Genomic DNA, 17,511 nt, shown 5'->3' on the forward strand with positions numbered 1-17,511 from the left:
CTTCCCAATTGCTTTATTATTTCCACTTTACTTTCAATCACAATCGCTTCCCGTCAACGGAACAGAAACACTGCGGGTGGCGGGTCCCGAGCTGTGCTGGCCCCCAAGGTCCGCTGGGTCCTAAGGACCACCGTACTGAGACAGGCTAAATGGGACAAGTGGGGGCTGTGCTGGGTTTGGGTATTTGATCCTCCACAATATTCTGTGTGGGAATTTAAACTGGAGGTGACAGTGTTTTTTTTTACAAGCTCGAGTTGCGAGCTCGACATCAACCCGGCACGGATGGTACAGGAGTCACTGGTTCAACATCAACCTGGCACGGGAGCGGTCTGTCACTAAATCGAACTCGGGAACCTCGTTCTCCAGCCCAGTGCTGATCTCACTGCGCCACCAGCCGACTGGAACGGTGGGGGGGGTGGGGGGGGGGCAGGGTCAGGGTGAACCTTACTAAGAAAAATTTAAGCAAAATACAAAGTTAAACACTCAACACAGTGTCAACGGCAATGACTTAAAATGGCGGATGGCATTGTGATCTGACTTAAAATGGCGGACAGTGTTCACCTTCCTCGGTTCGTAAGTACAAGTTGTCTGTAAGTCGGACGTTCGTAACTCGGGGACCAACTGTACTTCTCTTTCCTCCAAAACCGTGCATCACAGACAGCATCTGCTACAGATAATGGCTTACTCTCGATGATAAACATTCTTACCATCATATTAGTAATGGCAGAAAGTCAGGAAGGTCTGTAATGTACCACATCAACATAATTTCTTTTCTTAAGTAATTCTTACTCCACTTCAACTGACCAGCACTACAATGACATAAGCCGATCAGTTTATTTCACTGATCTAATGTTCCACCAGAGTCTGCCCCACCCATCAAAGATTCGAAGTATATTTATTAACAAAGTATGTATAAACTATACAGCCTTGAGATTTGTCTACTTACAGACAAAGTAAAATACCCAAAATAAACCAACTGAAAAATAAAGACCAACACCCAATGCGCAAAGAGAAAAAACACAAATCATGCAAGTAATAGATGCAAGCAACAGCATTCTGAACCTAATTGAGTCCGTAGACCCCGAATCCCTGAGTAGGCCCAAAGCCTCAATTCATCATGTAGTGGGGCAAATCGCCGCACATAAGAGAACACATAAAGAAATGTACAAAGACCAGCATAAACATAATGCAACAAATTGCAGTCTCCACTTGGAACCCTGCTGGTCACATGCTCAGAGAGGGATCCAAATGGGCCAGGAATCAAAACCTCATCTCCTTCCTCACCATGGGTTACCATTAATGCTATTGGTTTGTTAAGTACAATAAAACATAAGCTCTACACGGTTATTAGAATGGATTGTGTTTAATTGTTTTTTTTCCTCTGCACAGGAGGCATAATGCAATATTAGGTAGGGACACCCCTGATTTTGATTTAATTTACTTATATAGAAAAAATTATAGTATGCCAAGTAACAAGATTAGTTCTGCCACATTTCTTTTTCTCTTCTTCTTGGGCAATACTCTGAACCCAACTAGAGGAGTTTATCTCAGAGCAATTGAGACAGTTTAGCTTATGACACACACTCAATGGCCACTTTGTTAGGTACACTGGTATACCCGCATGTTAGTACAAATATCTAATCAGCCCATCATGTGGCAGCAACTCAATTCATAAAAGCATGCAGATATGGTCAAGAGATGCTGTTTTTATTCAGACCAAACATGTAGAGTGGGGAAGAACAGTGATTCAAGATTGTTTGCCATTTCCATTACAGAAGTGAAAAGGAAAACAAAGTAATCGATCTCCAGATCTGATGCAGCATAAAAAAACAGTAAGATAAAGAACACAGTAATTAAAAAAACACAATTGATATAAATACATAAGATAGCTTATATACATAGATTGACTGTATATCATAAACTGATGCTTGTAGGTGGAGGAATGTCTGTAATTAAGGTGATTCTGACAAGAAATGATGAAATAGTTGTGGGCAGTGTGGAGGTGTTAATCAGCCTTACTGCTTGGGGAAAATAACTGCTTTTGTGCCTCTGCACTGATGGGAATAAGTCCATAAGAAGGGTGGGTGGGATCCTTCATGACGTTACTGGCCCAGCCCTTACTGGCACTGTATACATGTCTTTGATAGCACATAGGCTGATCTAAGTGACTTTGACTATGGAATGATTGTGCCGGAAACTGCTAATTTTCTGGAATTTCCATGCACACAGTCTAGATTCATAGATAATGGTGTGAATAACAAAAAGACATCCAGCGAGGGAAAATGTAAACAAGGTGGAATGAGAAAATTTACAAGGGTGTTGCCAGGGTTGGAGGCCCTGGGTTATAAGGAAAGATTAATGGGTTAGCACTAGATTCCTTAGAATGTAGAAGATTGAGAGGAGATTTGATAGAGATATACAAAACTATGAGGGGTATAGACAGGGTAAATGCAAGCAGGCTTTTCCACTGAGGTTGGATGGGACTACAACCAGAGGTCATGGGTTAAGGGTGAAAGGTGAAAAGTTTAAGGGGAACATGAATGGAAACTTCTTCACTCAGAGGGTGGTGAGAGTGTGGAACGAGCTGCTGGCATAAGTGGTGCATGCAAGCTCACTTTCAGCATTTAGGAGAAGTTTGGTTAGGTACGTGGATGGTCGGGCTGTGGTCCCAGTGCAGATCGATGGGAGTAGGCAGTTTAAATGGTTTTTGGCATGGACTAGATGGGCCAAAGGGCCTGTTTTTTTTGCTGTACTTCTCTATGACTCTGTGAGCAACAGTTCTGTGGGCAAAAATGCCTTGATCATAAGAGGTCATTGGAGAACGGCCTGACTGATTCAAGCTGACAGGAAGGTGGCTGTGACTCAAATAACCATCCGTTACAACAGTGGTGTGCAGAAGAGCATCTCAGAATGCAAAACACGTTGAACCTTGAAGTGGATGGGATACAGCAGCAGAAGATTACAAACATACACTTTATTAGTTATCTCCTATACCTAAAAAAGTGGCCACTAAGTGTATAATTAAATGGATCAAAGAGTTTAAACTAATTTCGCACGTTTGGTAACTTTGCAGGATCCGTCTGCGTCCCCGAATGCTGAGAGATGTTTCTGTAACAGACACGAGGACAACCATCCAGGGCACAGAGATCAGCTTTCCCATAGGAATTGCGCCCACTGCTTTCCACTGCATGGCGTGGCATGATGGCGAAATGAGTACAGCTCGTGGTACTTCATCACCAACATCTTCTTTCAAAAAAGATAACTACTTACTTACTTGATAGTGATGTGTGAACAAAGGCGTACTTGCACAGGCATATAACACAATCTTAATGTACCTTTTGGGTGTCATATTTATTTCCATTAGTTACCAGGATAAATGAGTCATCAAAATCAAGTGACTAGAAAGTTTAAACCCAAGAGACCCTGCAGGTGCTAGAGAGATCTTGAGCAAAGCACATGAACTGCTGGAGGAATTCAGCAAGTTAAGCGGGGAATAAGCAGTGGACGTTTCAGGGTGAGAACCTTCATCAGAACTGGAAAGGAAGGTGTGGTTCCCACAATCTGAGTTAGGCCTCATCATGGCGGTAGACGAGGCCACAGGCAGACATTCCAGAATGGGAATGGAAAGTCGAGTTGAAGTGGGTGGCCACCGGGAGATCCTGATTTTATGCGGCAGACGGAGCAAAAGTGCCCGACAAAGCAGTCTCGCCGATGTAGAGGACCGCACCGGGAGCACCGGATACAGCAGCTGACCTCAAGAGACTCACAGGTGAAGTGTCAGCTCACCTGGAAGGACTGTTTGGAGCCATGAGTGGTAGTGAGGGAGGAGGTGTAGTGGCAGGTGTAGCACTTGTCCGCTTGCGGAGGTGTGTGCCTGGAGGGTGATCAGTGGGGAGGGATGAGTCTTCCCCCTCAATCTCTAGTCCTGATGAATAGCCACAGTCCAAAAGTCTGTTCATGTCATCCTACAGATGCCACTTGACTTGTTGAGTTCCTCCAGCATTGTGTGTGAGTGTGTCACTAAAATGTGCGTGGTATTTTCATGCCCCAAACAGAAAGTGATGATGTGGTGGAACTTGGCCACCATAATGAATGTGTCCAATAGCTCCGGTGCAGGAAATACACATTCATGTTGATTTTGATGTAAGTGTGGTGACAATAAAGTTTTAGTTCTCCTGGAAAGGAATAGGGTGGCGCAACCCGGTGTCCCACCTGCTATGACATGGTGTCAGAAGCTGTGTAAGTCACTCATACCACCGTGTCCTGGAAATCAGCACAATAGAGCACAGGGCATCCTAGTGCAAATATGTGGCAAATTACTGCAAGGTGCTTTCCAGGAATACAGCAATGTGAATAAAATGTGTGAACTAGTTTCTGATTTTAAAAGATGCCTTAAATATTCATGAAGCAGGATAAAAACAGTAGTTTTTCTTGAGCTGAAATGAATGTAATTGGAATTGGTTTGTTATTGTTATATGTACTGTGATACAGTGAAAAGCTTCCTTGTCTTTCATGCTGTTCCTACAGATCAAATCATTATTGATTTGACATCAGTGACGTCAGCAGTGAGCGCGGGCTTTAAAAAGCGACCCACTTGCAGGAGCGGGCAGCGTCGGTGCGGGCAGCGGAGTGCGCAGGAGCAGAGTGCTGGGCTTTGGCTCAGCGGGCTTCGGCGCAAGAGGACTTCGGCAGGGAGCCTGCTTTTCATTTATTCTGACTAATCTGGGATCAGGTAATGGGGGAGACAGTTAGAGCAGTGGTGTGCTCCGTATGCAGTATGTGGGAGGTCAGGGTCAACACAGCTGTTCCTGATGACCACACCTGCAATAGGTGCATCCAGCTGCAGCTCCTATCAGACCGAGTTAGGGAACTGGAGCAGGAGCTGGATGAACTACGGATCATTCGGGAGGCAGAGGCAGAGATAGATAAGAGTTATTGGGAGGCAGTCACACCGAAAAGCCAGGAGGTAGGCAAATGGGTGACAGTCAAGAGAGGCAGGGGGAGCAGACAGAGAGAGAAGAGCACCCCTGTGGCCGTTCCCATCAAAAATAAGTATACCGTTTTGGATACTGTTGGTGGGGATGACCTACCAGGAACAAGCTGCAGTGGTCCTGTCTCTGGCACTGAGGTTGGACCCGCGACTAGGAAGGGGAGGAGGGAAGAGAAGAGAGCGGTAGTGATAGGGGATTCTATAGTCAGGGGGACGGATAGGAGATTTTGTGGGGAAGATCAGGAGTCTCGGATGGTATGTTGCTTCCCTGGTGCCAGGGTCCGAGACATCTCAGATCGGGTGCAGGTTATTCTCGAGAGGGAGGGCAAGAATCCAGATGTTGTGGTCCATGTAGGGACCAATGACGTGGGTAGGATGAGTGAGGGGGTCCTGCGTAGGGAGTTCAGGGAGTTAGGTGCGAAGCTGAAGAGCAGGACCTCCAGGGTAACAATCTCAGGATTGCTACCTGTGCCACGTGCGAGTGAGGCAAGGAACAGGAGGATTATAAAGATTAATACGTGGCTGAGAGGATGGTGCAGGAGGGAGGGCTTCAGGTTTGTAGATAATTGGGCCTTGTTCCAGGGAAGGTGGGATCTGTTCCGAAGGGACGGTTTACACCTGAACTGGAGCGGTACTAACATTCTTGCAGGGAAGTTTGCTAGAGCTTCTTGGGGGGGTTTAAACTAAATTTGCAGGGGGCGGGGATCCAGAATGTGAGAGAGGATAGCGAGAGGAAGAATAAAGGACAGGTGGGGACTACACGGTTCCGGAATATTAAGTGTGTAGTAGAGGAAGGTGGGGCGGAACAGGTGATAAGGAGGACTCGTGTACAGAGGGATGGTCTGACGGAACATGGAGTTAAATGTGTTGAAAGAATAAATAAATGTAGGAAGGACAACAAAATTCTAGGGGCGTATAGCCCGATGGGAGTTCGGGGAGCTGGGTTAAGCACAATAGGCAGCAATTCAAACAGAGAGAGGAGAAATGGGTTAAAAATTCTATATCTGAATGCACAAAGTGTCAGGAATAAGGCAGATGAGCTTGAAGCTCAGGTGTGAATGGGTAACTATGATGTTGTTGGGATAACGGAGACATGGCTGCAGGGAGATCAGACCTGGGAAATGAATGTACAAGGGTATACGTGCTATCGTAGGGACAGAAATGTGGGCGGAGGGGGTGGGGTGGCCCTATTGGTGAGGAATGAGATTCACTCCTTTGCAAGGGGGAACATAGGGTCAGGAGAAGTAGAGTCTGTGTGGATAGAACTGAGGAACAGTAAGGGCAAAAGGACCCAAATGGGTGTTTACAGGCCACCAAACAGTAGCATGGATATTGGGTGCAAGTTGAATAGGGAGTTAACATTGGCACGTGGCAAAGGTAATGTCGCAGTAGTTATGGGGGATTTCAACATGCAGGTGAACTGGGAGAATCAGGTTGGTGCTGGACCACAGGATAGGGAGTTTGTAGAGTGCCTACGGAATGCATTCTTGGAACAGCTTGTACGAGAGCCGACCAGGGACAAGACTATTCTGGATTTAGTGTTATGTAATGAACAGGATTTGATTAGGAGGTAATGAGCACAATATGATAAGCTTTTATCTGCAATTTGAGAAGGATAAGGGCAGCTCGGAGGTGTCAGTGTTGCAGATGAACAGGGGAAACTATGGAGCCATGAGGGAGGAGCTGGCCAAAGTTGACTGGACGGATAGCCTAGCAGAAAAGACAGTGGAACAGCAATGGCAGGTATTCTTGGGAATAATGCACAAGGTGCAAAATCAGTTCATCCCCCAGAGGAGGAAGGATTCAAAGGGGGGAAAGGGGCCTCAGTGGTTGACAAAGGAAGTCAGAGACTGCATAGCATTAAAAAAAAGGAGATATGACAGAGCTAAGGTGAGTGGGAGGACAGATGATTGGGAAGTTTTTAAGGAACAACAGAACTTAACTAAAAAGACAATACGGGGAGAAAAAATGAGGTACGAACGCAAGCTAGCCAGGAATATAAAGGAAGATAGCAAAAGCTTTTTTAGGTATGTGAAGAGAAAGAAGATAGTTAAGAACAATGTTGGGCCCTTGAAGAATGAATTGGGTGAAATTGTTATGGGAAACAGAGAAATGGCAGAAGAATTTAATGAGTACTTTAGATCTGTTTTCACTAAGGAAGACACAAGCAATCTCCCAGATGTATGGATGGGCCAAGGACATAGGGTAACAGAGGAAATGAAACAGATTGACATTCGGAAGGAAACGGTGATGAGAAGACTAATGGGACTGAAGGCTGACAAATCCCCAGGTCCAGATGGTCTGCATCCTAGGGTACTAAAGGAGGTGGCCCTGGAAATTGCGGATGCATTGGTAATCATTTTCCAATGTTCCTTAGATTCAGGATCAGTTCCTGAGGATTGGAGAATGGCTAATGTTATCCCACTTTTTAAGAAAGGAGGGAGGGAGAAAACAGAGAACTATCGACCTGTCATCCTGACATCGGTGGTGGGAAAGATGCTAGAGTCCATTATTAAGGATGAAATAGTGGCATATCTAGATAGCAGTGATAGGATTGGGCCGAGCCAGCATGGATTTACCAAGGGTAAATCATGCTTGACTAATCTGTTGGAGTTTTTCGAGGATGTAACCAGGAAGTTAGACGGGGGAGATCCAGTGGATGTAGTGTACCTCGATTTTCAGAAGGCATTTGATAAGGTCCCACATAGAAGATTGGTGGGTAAAATCAAAGCTCAGGGCATCGGGGGGAAGGTATTGACATGGATAGAAAACTGGTTGGCAGATAGAAAGCAAAGGGTAGCAGTGAATGGGTGTTTCTCGGAATGGCAGGTGGTGACTAGTGGGGTGCCACAGGGCTCGGTATTGGGACCACAGCTGTTTACCATTTACGTTAACGATTTGGATGAAGGCATAGAAAATAACATCAGCAAATTTGCTGATGATACTAAGCTGGGTGGCAGTGTGACGTGATGAGGATGTTAGGAGAATTCACGGTGACTTGGATAGACTGGGTGAGTGGGCAGATACTTGGCAGATGGCGTTTAATGTGAATAAGTGTGAGGTTATCCACTTTGGGAGTAAGAACAGGAAGGCAGATTATTATCTGAACGGTATAGAGTTGGGTAAGGGAGTAATACAAAGAGATCTAGGAGTCCTTGTTCATCAGTCACTGAAGGTGAATGAGCAAGTGCAGCAGGCAGTGAAGAAGGCTAATGGAATGTTGGCCTTTATTACAAAGGGAATTGAGTACAAGAGCAAGGAAATCCTCTTGCATTTGTACAGAGCCCTGGTGAGACCACACCTGGAGTATTGTATACAGTTTTGGTCTCCAGGGTTAAGGAAGGACATCCTGGCTGTAGAGGAAGTGCAGCGTAGATTCACGAGGTTAATTCCTGGGATGTCTGGACTGTCTTACGCAGAGAGGTTAGAGAGACTGGGCTTGTACACGCTGGAATTAAGGAGATTGAGAGGGGATCTGATTGAAACATATAAGATTATTAAGGGATTGGACAAGATAGAGGCAGGAAATATGTTCCAGATGCTGGGAGAGTCCAGTACCAGAGGGCATGGTTTGAGAATAAGGGGTAGGTCATTTAGGACAGAATTAAGGAAAAACTTCTTCTCCCAGAGAGTTGTGGGGGTCTGGAATGCACTGCCTCGGAAGGTAGTGGAGGCCAATTCTCTGGATGCTTTCAAGAAGGAACTAGATAGGTATCTTATGGATAGGGGAATCAAGGGATATGGGGACAAGGCAGGAACCGGGTATTGATAGGAATTGATCAGCCATGATCTCAAAATGGTGGTGCAGGCTCAAAGGGCCGAATGGTCTACTTCTGCACCTATTGTCTATTGTCTACAGTGCACTGAGGGAGAAGGTAAAGCGATAACAATACAGCAGAAAGTGTAATAGCCACAGAGAAAATGTAGTGCAGGTAAATGATAATATACAAGGTCATAATGAGGTCGACTGTAAAGTCAAGAGTCCCATTTAGAGAACTAGGGAATTATTTAATTGTCTTATAACAGCGAGGCAGAGGCTGTTCTTCAGACTCATGGTCCTGTACATATTCTCAGGCTTTTGTATCTTCTCCCTAGTGGAAGAGGGGAGAAGAGAGAGTGTCCTGGATGGACGAGATCTTTGAATATGCTGCTGCTGTTTTATTGAGACAGTGAGAAATACAGACAGATTCCAAGGAGGGAAGGCTGGTTTCTGTGGCGTGCAGAGCTTTGCAGTTTCTTGCGGTCACTTGCCGAACAGTTGTAATACTGAACCATTGTGCATCCCAATGGGACGCTTCCGTGGTGCATCGATTACAGTTCGTAAGGTTCGATGGGGACATGACAAATTTGTATAATGTTTGTAAGATACCAATTGATGGAGGACTCTAACACAATCTTTTCAAAATCAAGGTTGTACAGTCCACTTAGAACAAGTTAAAATGTTTTTCTTTTAGCTGCTGAAGCCATGAATACTTGCTACATTGCCAGCACATATGCTACCTGCTCAGTGGAGGAGATATCAGCAGCAGCTCCAAATGGATTTCATTGGTTTCAACTTTACGTCTACCCGAACCATAAACTGTCAGAGCAATTAATACATCGGGCGGAAGCATGTGGATACAAGGCCATTGTCTTAACCGTGGATGTCCCTTATGCTGGAAAGCGGAGAAATGACATCAGGAACAACTTTAAGCTACCACCTCATCTCAAAATGAAAAACTTTGATGGCCTTTCTGAGGTATAAATGGTTCAAGGTATTTAGGGTGATACATTAGCAAAGCAGTTAGTGCAGTGCTTTACAGCAGGGATCAAGATTGAGGTTCAATTCCTGCCACTGTCTGTAAGGAGTTTGTATGTTCTTCCCATTACTGTGTGGGTTTCCTCCAGGTGCTCTGGTTTCCTCCCACTTGGGTTAGGGTTGGTAAGTTGTGGGCATGCTATGTTAGTACCATAAGCATGGTGATACTTGCCCCCAATACAATTCTTGATCTGTGTTGGTCATTATCCTCGGTGACACATTGTTTGGAGGGGAAAGTTAAAGTCTTCCCATCCGTAATTGACAGAAATCCTCCGAAATGTCTAAATGCAGATGAAGCTAGGAGACAATTGAGATGACGACTGCTGATTAATCAGCTTGTACGTAGGCAAGATTTAACGCTCATGAACAAAAAGTAGGCAGAATAGTGAGCGCTTTGAAGAGAGATGGAAGAGGGATGTAATCTACCCCACTGCTCTATCTGCACCATTTCCTCCTCGTTCTGGCAACGAGCTAGTGATGTAAAGCTAAGGGTTCCATTGTGCAATGCCCAATCTTTAGGCAAGAGTTTGGTGCAGAAGAGACAGACTCAGGCGAAGCACCTATTTCAGACCCTTTTGCAATATTGGATCACTGTATCCGATCCTCCTGTTAAATTTACAGTACAAATAGTCTCTTTCTACTGCATGTACTATGCTAATATCATGTGATTGTTTATTAACCCAACAGGAAACTAACGACGATGGGCTGTATGAAATAACTGCTCGTTTTTTAGATCCATCAATTTCTTGGAAAGATATTTCCTGGCTTCGGTCATTAACTCGACTGCCTATAATTATCAAGGGTATTCTGACCAAGGAAGATGCAGAGCTGGCAGTGAGACATGGTGTTCAAGGTATCATTGTGTCAAACCATGGAGGGAGACAACTTGATGGAGGGCCAGCTACGGTCAGTTTATCTAACTCTTTTTTTTTCTCACACTGCTTCGGCATTTCCGTCTTGTGAGTTTCAACCATGAACAACAGCTTGCCTGGAAATGCCACATTTTTTCCCCCTCACAGAGTTATAGAACTTTGCTGGCAAGGTGAACAAGTATTGCTTGCGCCTCAGGGCCCTTAAGAAGGAGACACCCAGCTGTCTGCCTCAGCTACAGTCCTGTGGTTAGTTATATACCTTTGTTGGGTTGTGAGTTCCAGGATTCATAGCTAAATTCCTCAATGCAAGTTTGGGAGATACTATTTTTTAAAAAAATCATGGTGAATTCCTATTTTGCTCTCGGAAAGAGTAAATACTTCTAATCAAGCTTTGTCATGAATGGTTTCAGGTTCCTTGATAGTTGCTGTGCCAGTGGATGGTATTCTATTAAGCCGACAACTTGTGCCTTGTAGATAATGAAAAGAATCTGGGAAGTCAGTAGATGAGGCCCTCACTGCAAACTGCCCCATCTCTGACCCACTCTTGTGTCCACATTATTTCTCAGACTAGCTGATGCACCATCAATAACTCACTCTGAGACGTAAGAAGCGAGGTATTGGCTTTTATTGACTGGAAGAATGAACAACACTACATCCTGGAGAATGAGGCCGGGCTCAGGCCTCAATCGCCTTTATACAGGGGTCCGTGGGAGGAGCCACAGGAGCAGTCAGCAGGGGTCTGTGGGAGGAGCCACAGGAGCAGTCCAGACAGGTATATGTAGTTCACCACACTAGCCCTGTGAGGTTTTGGTCAAAGGTAACTCTACATCTTGAATTTGATAGCAGGGAGTTTCAATAATGATAGTAATGCCATTGCATGTCAGGAAAAAGGTTATTCACACACTATCTTGTAGAAATTTGTGTGGTATTTGCTGCTTACACTCCCCAATCTAATTTTGTCCATGCTTCACTTTCTAAAGAAATGTAAATGAAATTCCAGCCATCCATCGATTTTCACTGAACAAGCTCACATAACCAACAAAGGAAATAACGTTGCTTTTGGTAGTGGCAGGATGTTGTAGCTTTGACAGCTGGGAAATTCTCTTACTGAAAATGTACCAGTATATTATATAACCATTTTAGATATTGCCTGTTGTTTTAACCTTTTATCCAGTTGTTATCAAGTAAAGACATGTCCAACATGGCCTCCGATCAACCCTGATAATGTGCTGAAATCCTGCAGAGAGGTTTACCCATAACCTCTCAACATGCCAGCAGGAACAGTGCCTACTGAGCTAAGCACAGCTTAAGAACTTAAACTTGTAACATCACATCAGCAATTTGCTTTACTGAAATAGCTTCTAAAGTGTGAAGTTAGCTTATGTTGCTTAGCACGGACTGGCGTGGTATGTGTGGTTTCAGCACTGTTAGTAACAGGCAACACAGTTAATTGTGTTACAGGAAAACCACCACTGTGATTTCACTGCAGGGATCTGCTTTGGGTAAAATTGACGGGTCAAAATGTTTGGTTCCTTATTGTCCAAGCAAAGGAGATTAGTAATCCTTTTCTTTCTAGAAAGCCTAAGATGTTATAGCACTTAACTTTGATGAAAGTTTGTCATTTTTTATTTAATTATAAACAAATCTAGAAATGATGCCAATGCAATAAGTGCCAGACAGAAAGCTGGAGCGAAAAAGGTAATGCTTGTTTGAATGTTTGCAGATAGATGCCTTATCGGAGATTGTGGAGGCAGTACAAGGAAGAATTGAGGTTTACTTGGATGGAGGAATCCGTACAGGAAGTGATGTTCTGAAGGCTCTAGCTCTCGGAGCTAGGTGTGTCTTCATTGGCCGGCCTGTAGTTTGGGGGCTTGCCTACAAGGTAATTGATGATTTTTTGCAGCCAGCCTTCAACTTCTCCTCGTTTCCATTGCACCTTGTCAGAGGAGAATTTGGGCATCCTTAAGTCTGATGGAGCCCAAGCAGATTTGAGAACAGGTAAACAATTTTCCTTAAATGATGGGAGACATAAAACTGCCTGCTTCACAAACACCTAATCAGGGTAATGTTTCAAATTAAAGGATTTACAACATGGAATTCCCACAGCATAATTTTTTTTCTCAATCTATACTTGCTTTCCTCTGTGTATAAGGGAGTGCTGATTTTAAAGAACTTGTCAAAAGTTTTTTTTTACAGGAGAGTGTACAGTTAAAAGACAAGTAAGGGGATGTAAGACAAAAACCTTTTTGAGCTTAGGTTTTACATTGCCCTCCTCTGTCCACTGTTACTACTTCATTCGTTTTCCAGATACTCCTAAACTCTCCTCCTCTTCGTCCAGTGCTCATGTACTCTTCATTCCTCTGTTCACCACCCCTCTGCTCTTTGCTTATTTGCCACGTAACATGTTGCAATTCCTACTTATCTCCCAAAATTTCCAGTTACTCGCCGTTCTCCTGCTCTCAAATTCTGCGTTTCACTGATCACTTCCTCTGTCTTTTACTGTTTAGACTGGTGGAGTAAGACTGATGTGGTTTATTAAAACTACCTCAAGATATGCATCTAGTCCTCAAGCTCTGTGTAATTCTGCAATATAACCGCTGTATGAATTCCTTTATTACTACAAAATGTCTCTTTTATTAATATGGGCAGTATTTGCAAATAAGGATTATACACTCAAAGGTCACTTTATTAGGTACACCAATGCAAATATCTAATCAGCAATCGAATGCATAAAAGCATGTAAACATGGCCAAAAGGTTCAGTTGCTGTTGTTCAGACCAAACCAGAATTGGAAACAAATGTGATCTAAGTGACTTTGACTGCGATTGTTGGTGCCAGACAGGGTGGTTTGGGTATCTCAGAAATTGTTGATCTCTTGGGAGTTTCATACATAGCAGCCTCTAGAGTTTACTTCCAATGAGCAGCAGTTCCGCGGGTAAAATAAAATCCTTATTAATGAGAGAAGTCAGAAGAGAACGGCCAGACTGGTTCAAGATGGTGGGAAGGCAACAGTAACTGAAACATGTTACAAGAGTGGTGTGCAGAGGGGCATCTCTCAATGTACAACACAGTTAACCTTGAAGTGGATGGGCTACGGCCACACCAGAATCCACACCTCTACCTAATAAAGTGGCCACATATTCCTATCTGAGAAACAGAGACAACTATTACAGTTTTTACCTACAAAACTGAAAAGTGTGTGTTTATACATGTGGCGGGTCTGGAATTAGGAAATAAAAAGGCTTTACAGAAAAAATGAAATAATAAATGCATTTTCCCTCTAGGGTGAAGAGGGTGTCAAAGAGATTTTGCAGATACTGAATGCTGAATTTCGTTTATCAATGGCTTTGTCTGGTAAGATCCTGCAAAAAGATTGCAGCCTTTACTGACTAAGTACCTGAATGGATCAAAAGAGACCACAAGGGAGCTTAACTTGAAATGGGGCGCGTTAACTGTGTGTGTACAAGGTTACATGTCTAAAGTTTACATCAGTGGCTCAGCAGCATCATTCCCATCATCTGCAGAGTTGTTCATTTGGCAAGTTTCCATCTCAATCACTTTGCAGTCAAAAGTTTTTTCTAGCTCCAATCTCTAAAGCACATAATCTATGCTGGCACTTAAGGGAGTGCTGTCTGCCTTGGAGTCAGTGCACTGGTAAAGGAGAGTTGCACTGTTAAGACTGCAGTTAATGCACCATTGAGAGATTCTGCACTTGCTGGAAATCTTGAGCAACACACACAAAATGCTGGAGGAACTCAGCAAGTCAGGCAACATCTATGGAGGGGAATAAACAGCTAATGTTTTAGGTCAGGACCTTTCATCAGAACTTGATTGGTATTATCTCATGCTTATTTCTCTCACAACCGGGAGATAGTGGTTTTATTTTTCCCCAAACTAATAAAATGAATGTCCTTGATAACTCAATTTACTAATTTTGGAAATATATTGTAATACATCTTGTGCCAAATGTAACAGGTGGTAAAAGCTTTCACAAGGTTATCACTGATTTCTAAAAAAAATACAAAATTTGAAATGATTTTCAGAACAGCTGCATAGGGGCAGACAACCTCCTTTTCTGAAAGGACAGCAGTTGTAAGCCTCATGGTAAACTTTGTATCTTAGGCAACTCTGATCCGACATCAGACAGAACCAGGTGATGGAGTGTGGCTCCTATAAGAAATATGCAGTATTTTCCTCTAATTCCAAGATGTTGACTTGAGTATTAACTGCAGATGGGTTTTATCTCACTTCTCCAATGTATTGTCTCCAATGCAGGTTGCAGAAATATCTCTGAGATCAACAGGAACCTCATTCAGCTCTCCAAGCTTTAGAGTGATTCCTGAAATAGTATCAAATGGCACACCTGGATTGGGACTAGGCTGGGGAATCAGCCTAGCTAGAAGGAAGAGATCATTTTGGACAAATGCGAACCAAATTGGAAACACTCTAGCGAAGAAAATAAACAAATCAGAATATATTGATTGTTTAATTTGCAATGCCGTAACTGTTGAAACATACCTTTATGAGAAATAATTTTTATCTTTTTCACATGTATAGATGTTCTTTATCTGGAACTTCAGAATTACACTCACATTAATGTCATTTCTCTCTGCAAGCCCCTCTACCGCCTTTCCTTTTCTTTTCAAGTTCTTCACACTATCCATCATTTCGCCATTATTTTTCTGTATCTTCCAGTCTTTACGTCAATATTCATTTCTTCCCCCATCTCTGTTAAAGTTTTTGGAAGATTTGAAGGTGCTGTATAATTGTGATTTATTGATTTTTCTGGTGCATTTCTGTATTGAACATAGCTGCACGCATTAAATTCTAATCAAAACCACAAATCATAATGGTGGAACCAGAAAGTTTATTTTGCAAATGGAACTTGATTATGCTTACTTTTCTGTTCTATGCCCTGAGTTTGATTGTAGTAATGCCAGAGGAGCGGCATAGTGTCTAACGTAGGAAACTGAATGTAAATGTTCATAATTTCACCGCTGGAATCTGTTTTTCAGCTTTCATGTCATTCTCTCAAGACAGGTGAGTATGAGCGAGATACAGTGGGGCACATTTGATGCCTGGATACCTGTGCCCACTGCTGCCTTACAAAACCTAATATACCCAGCTTAGTCTTCCCACTTGTGGGATAAGCCAGGGAGATTCTTCAAGGCAAGGCTGCATTTAGTAAAAGGGCTTCCTACACTGCAACGTGGTCGGGTTAAGGGGGAATGAATGAGGGCGTTGCAGAGTCCCGAAATGTTTCCAACATTCCAAAACTATTAAAGTTATTCACTTTGAAGTAGTATTATCAAATGAAGAAACTGGATATTCAGTGGTTACAAAAATATTAGGGCCCATACAAGATTTTCTCTAATTTGTAATGACCGATGTGTGCGAGAATCTTGTGCTGTGCATTTTTTTGCCCAGTGATAACAACATGTGCGCACAGAATAATTTCTTCAAGAAAAACGGTATAAATAAGCCATTCTAAGATATGCAGCCAACTCACGCAAACTCAACGTTGTCAACACTGCCCGCATCAGAAACCGGAAAAGGAAATGTGATTGTGTACACACACACACACACACACACACACACACACACACACACACACACACACACACACACACACACACACACACACACACACACACACACACACACACACACACACACACACACACACACACACACACACACACACACACACACACACCTTAGAGGGAACATTGGGCCTGCAGCAAATTGGCTGCTTGGGTTCAGAACTGTCTTACGCATAGAAGACAGAGGGTAGTGGTTGAAGGGACTTATTCGAGCTGGAGATCTCTAATTAGTGGAGTTCCAGAGGGATCTGTGTTGGGACCGCTGCTGTGTGTAATGCATATAATTGACCTGGGTGAAAATGTAGATGGATGGGTTAGTAAATTTGTGGATGACATCAAGATTGGTGGAGGTGCAGATAGTGTAGGAGACTGGCAAAAAATACAACACGATATAGATCCGTTGCAGATATGGGCTGAGAAATGGCAGCTGGAGTTCAACCCAGATAAAAGTGGGGTATTGCACCTCGGTAAGGCAAATGCAAGGAGACAGTACACTATTAAGGGAAAGATCTTTAATAGCATTGCTGAGCAAAGAGATCTTGGGATCCAAGTTCATTTCTCCTTTAAAGTGGCTACACAGGTTGATAGTGGTTAAGAAGGCTTTTGGAATGCTTGTTTTTCTTAGTCAAGGCATTGAGTTCAAAAGTTAGGAGGTTATGTTGCAACTTTATAAAGCTCTGGCTAGGCCGCATCTGGAGTATTGTGGACAGTTTTGGTTGCCCCACTATAGGAAGGATGTTGAAGCTTTGGAGAGGGAGCAGAAGAGGTTTACCAGGATGCTGCCTGGTTTAGAAGGCATATGCTATAACGAGAGAACGGATAAACATGGGTTGTTTTCTGTGGAGCGTCAGTGACTGAGGGCAGAACTGATAGAGGTATATAAGATTATGAGGGACTTCGACAGAGTGGACAGATTGTATCAGTTCCCAAGGTTGAAATCTCTAATACCAGAGGGCATGCATTGAGGTGAAAGGGAAGCTTCAAGGAGGATGTAAGGGGCAAGATTTTTACTCAGAGAGTTGTGGATGCCTGGAATGCGCTGCCTGGTATGGTAGTAGAGGCAAATACATTAGAGGCTTTTAAGAGACGTTTAGGTAGGCACGTGGATGTGAGGGATTAGTGTTTGGGTGTTTCTGATTTCCTTTTTAGTTGGTTCAGCATAGCATTGTGGGCCAAATTGTCTGTTCCTGTGCTGTGCTGTTTATGTTCTATGTGATCAAAAACTTAAGTCAGAGGGCAGGTGAGTTT

At 43.5% G+C, this 17,511-nt stretch overlaps 1 protein-coding gene across 7 annotated transcripts in view; it reads left to right on the plus strand.

Annotated features, from left to right (window-relative positions):
- The window catches only part of hao2 (hydroxyacid oxidase 2 (long chain)), a 94,068-nt gene extending 78,564 nt beyond the window's left edge, over positions 1-15,504 (plus strand). For 6 of the 7 annotated variants that reach the window (XM_073045402.1, XM_073045405.1, XM_073045406.1 and 3 more), the window contains 6 exons: positions 3,074-3,225; positions 9,445-9,728; positions 10,476-10,694; positions 12,384-12,542; positions 13,945-14,014; positions 14,936-15,504. In XM_073045402.1, the coding sequence (XP_072901503.1) occupies positions 3,074-3,225; positions 9,445-9,728; positions 10,476-10,694; positions 12,384-12,542; positions 13,945-14,014; positions 14,936-14,991 (940 nt within the window). In that variant the 3' untranslated portion in view covers positions 14,992-15,504. Of the gene's footprint in view, positions 1-3,073; positions 3,226-9,444; positions 9,729-10,475; positions 10,695-12,383; positions 12,543-13,944; positions 14,015-14,935 lie in introns of those variants that run through there. The other variant, XR_012098903.1, reaches the window with a different exon arrangement.
- Positions 15,505-17,511: the final 2,007 nt, after the last annotated feature.

Source organism: Hemitrygon akajei, chromosome 5 (genome assembly GCF_048418815.1).
Source record: "Hemitrygon akajei chromosome 5, sHemAka1.3, whole genome shotgun sequence".
Classification (NCBI taxonomy): Eukaryota; Metazoa; Chordata; class Chondrichthyes; order Myliobatiformes; family Dasyatidae; genus Hemitrygon; species Hemitrygon akajei.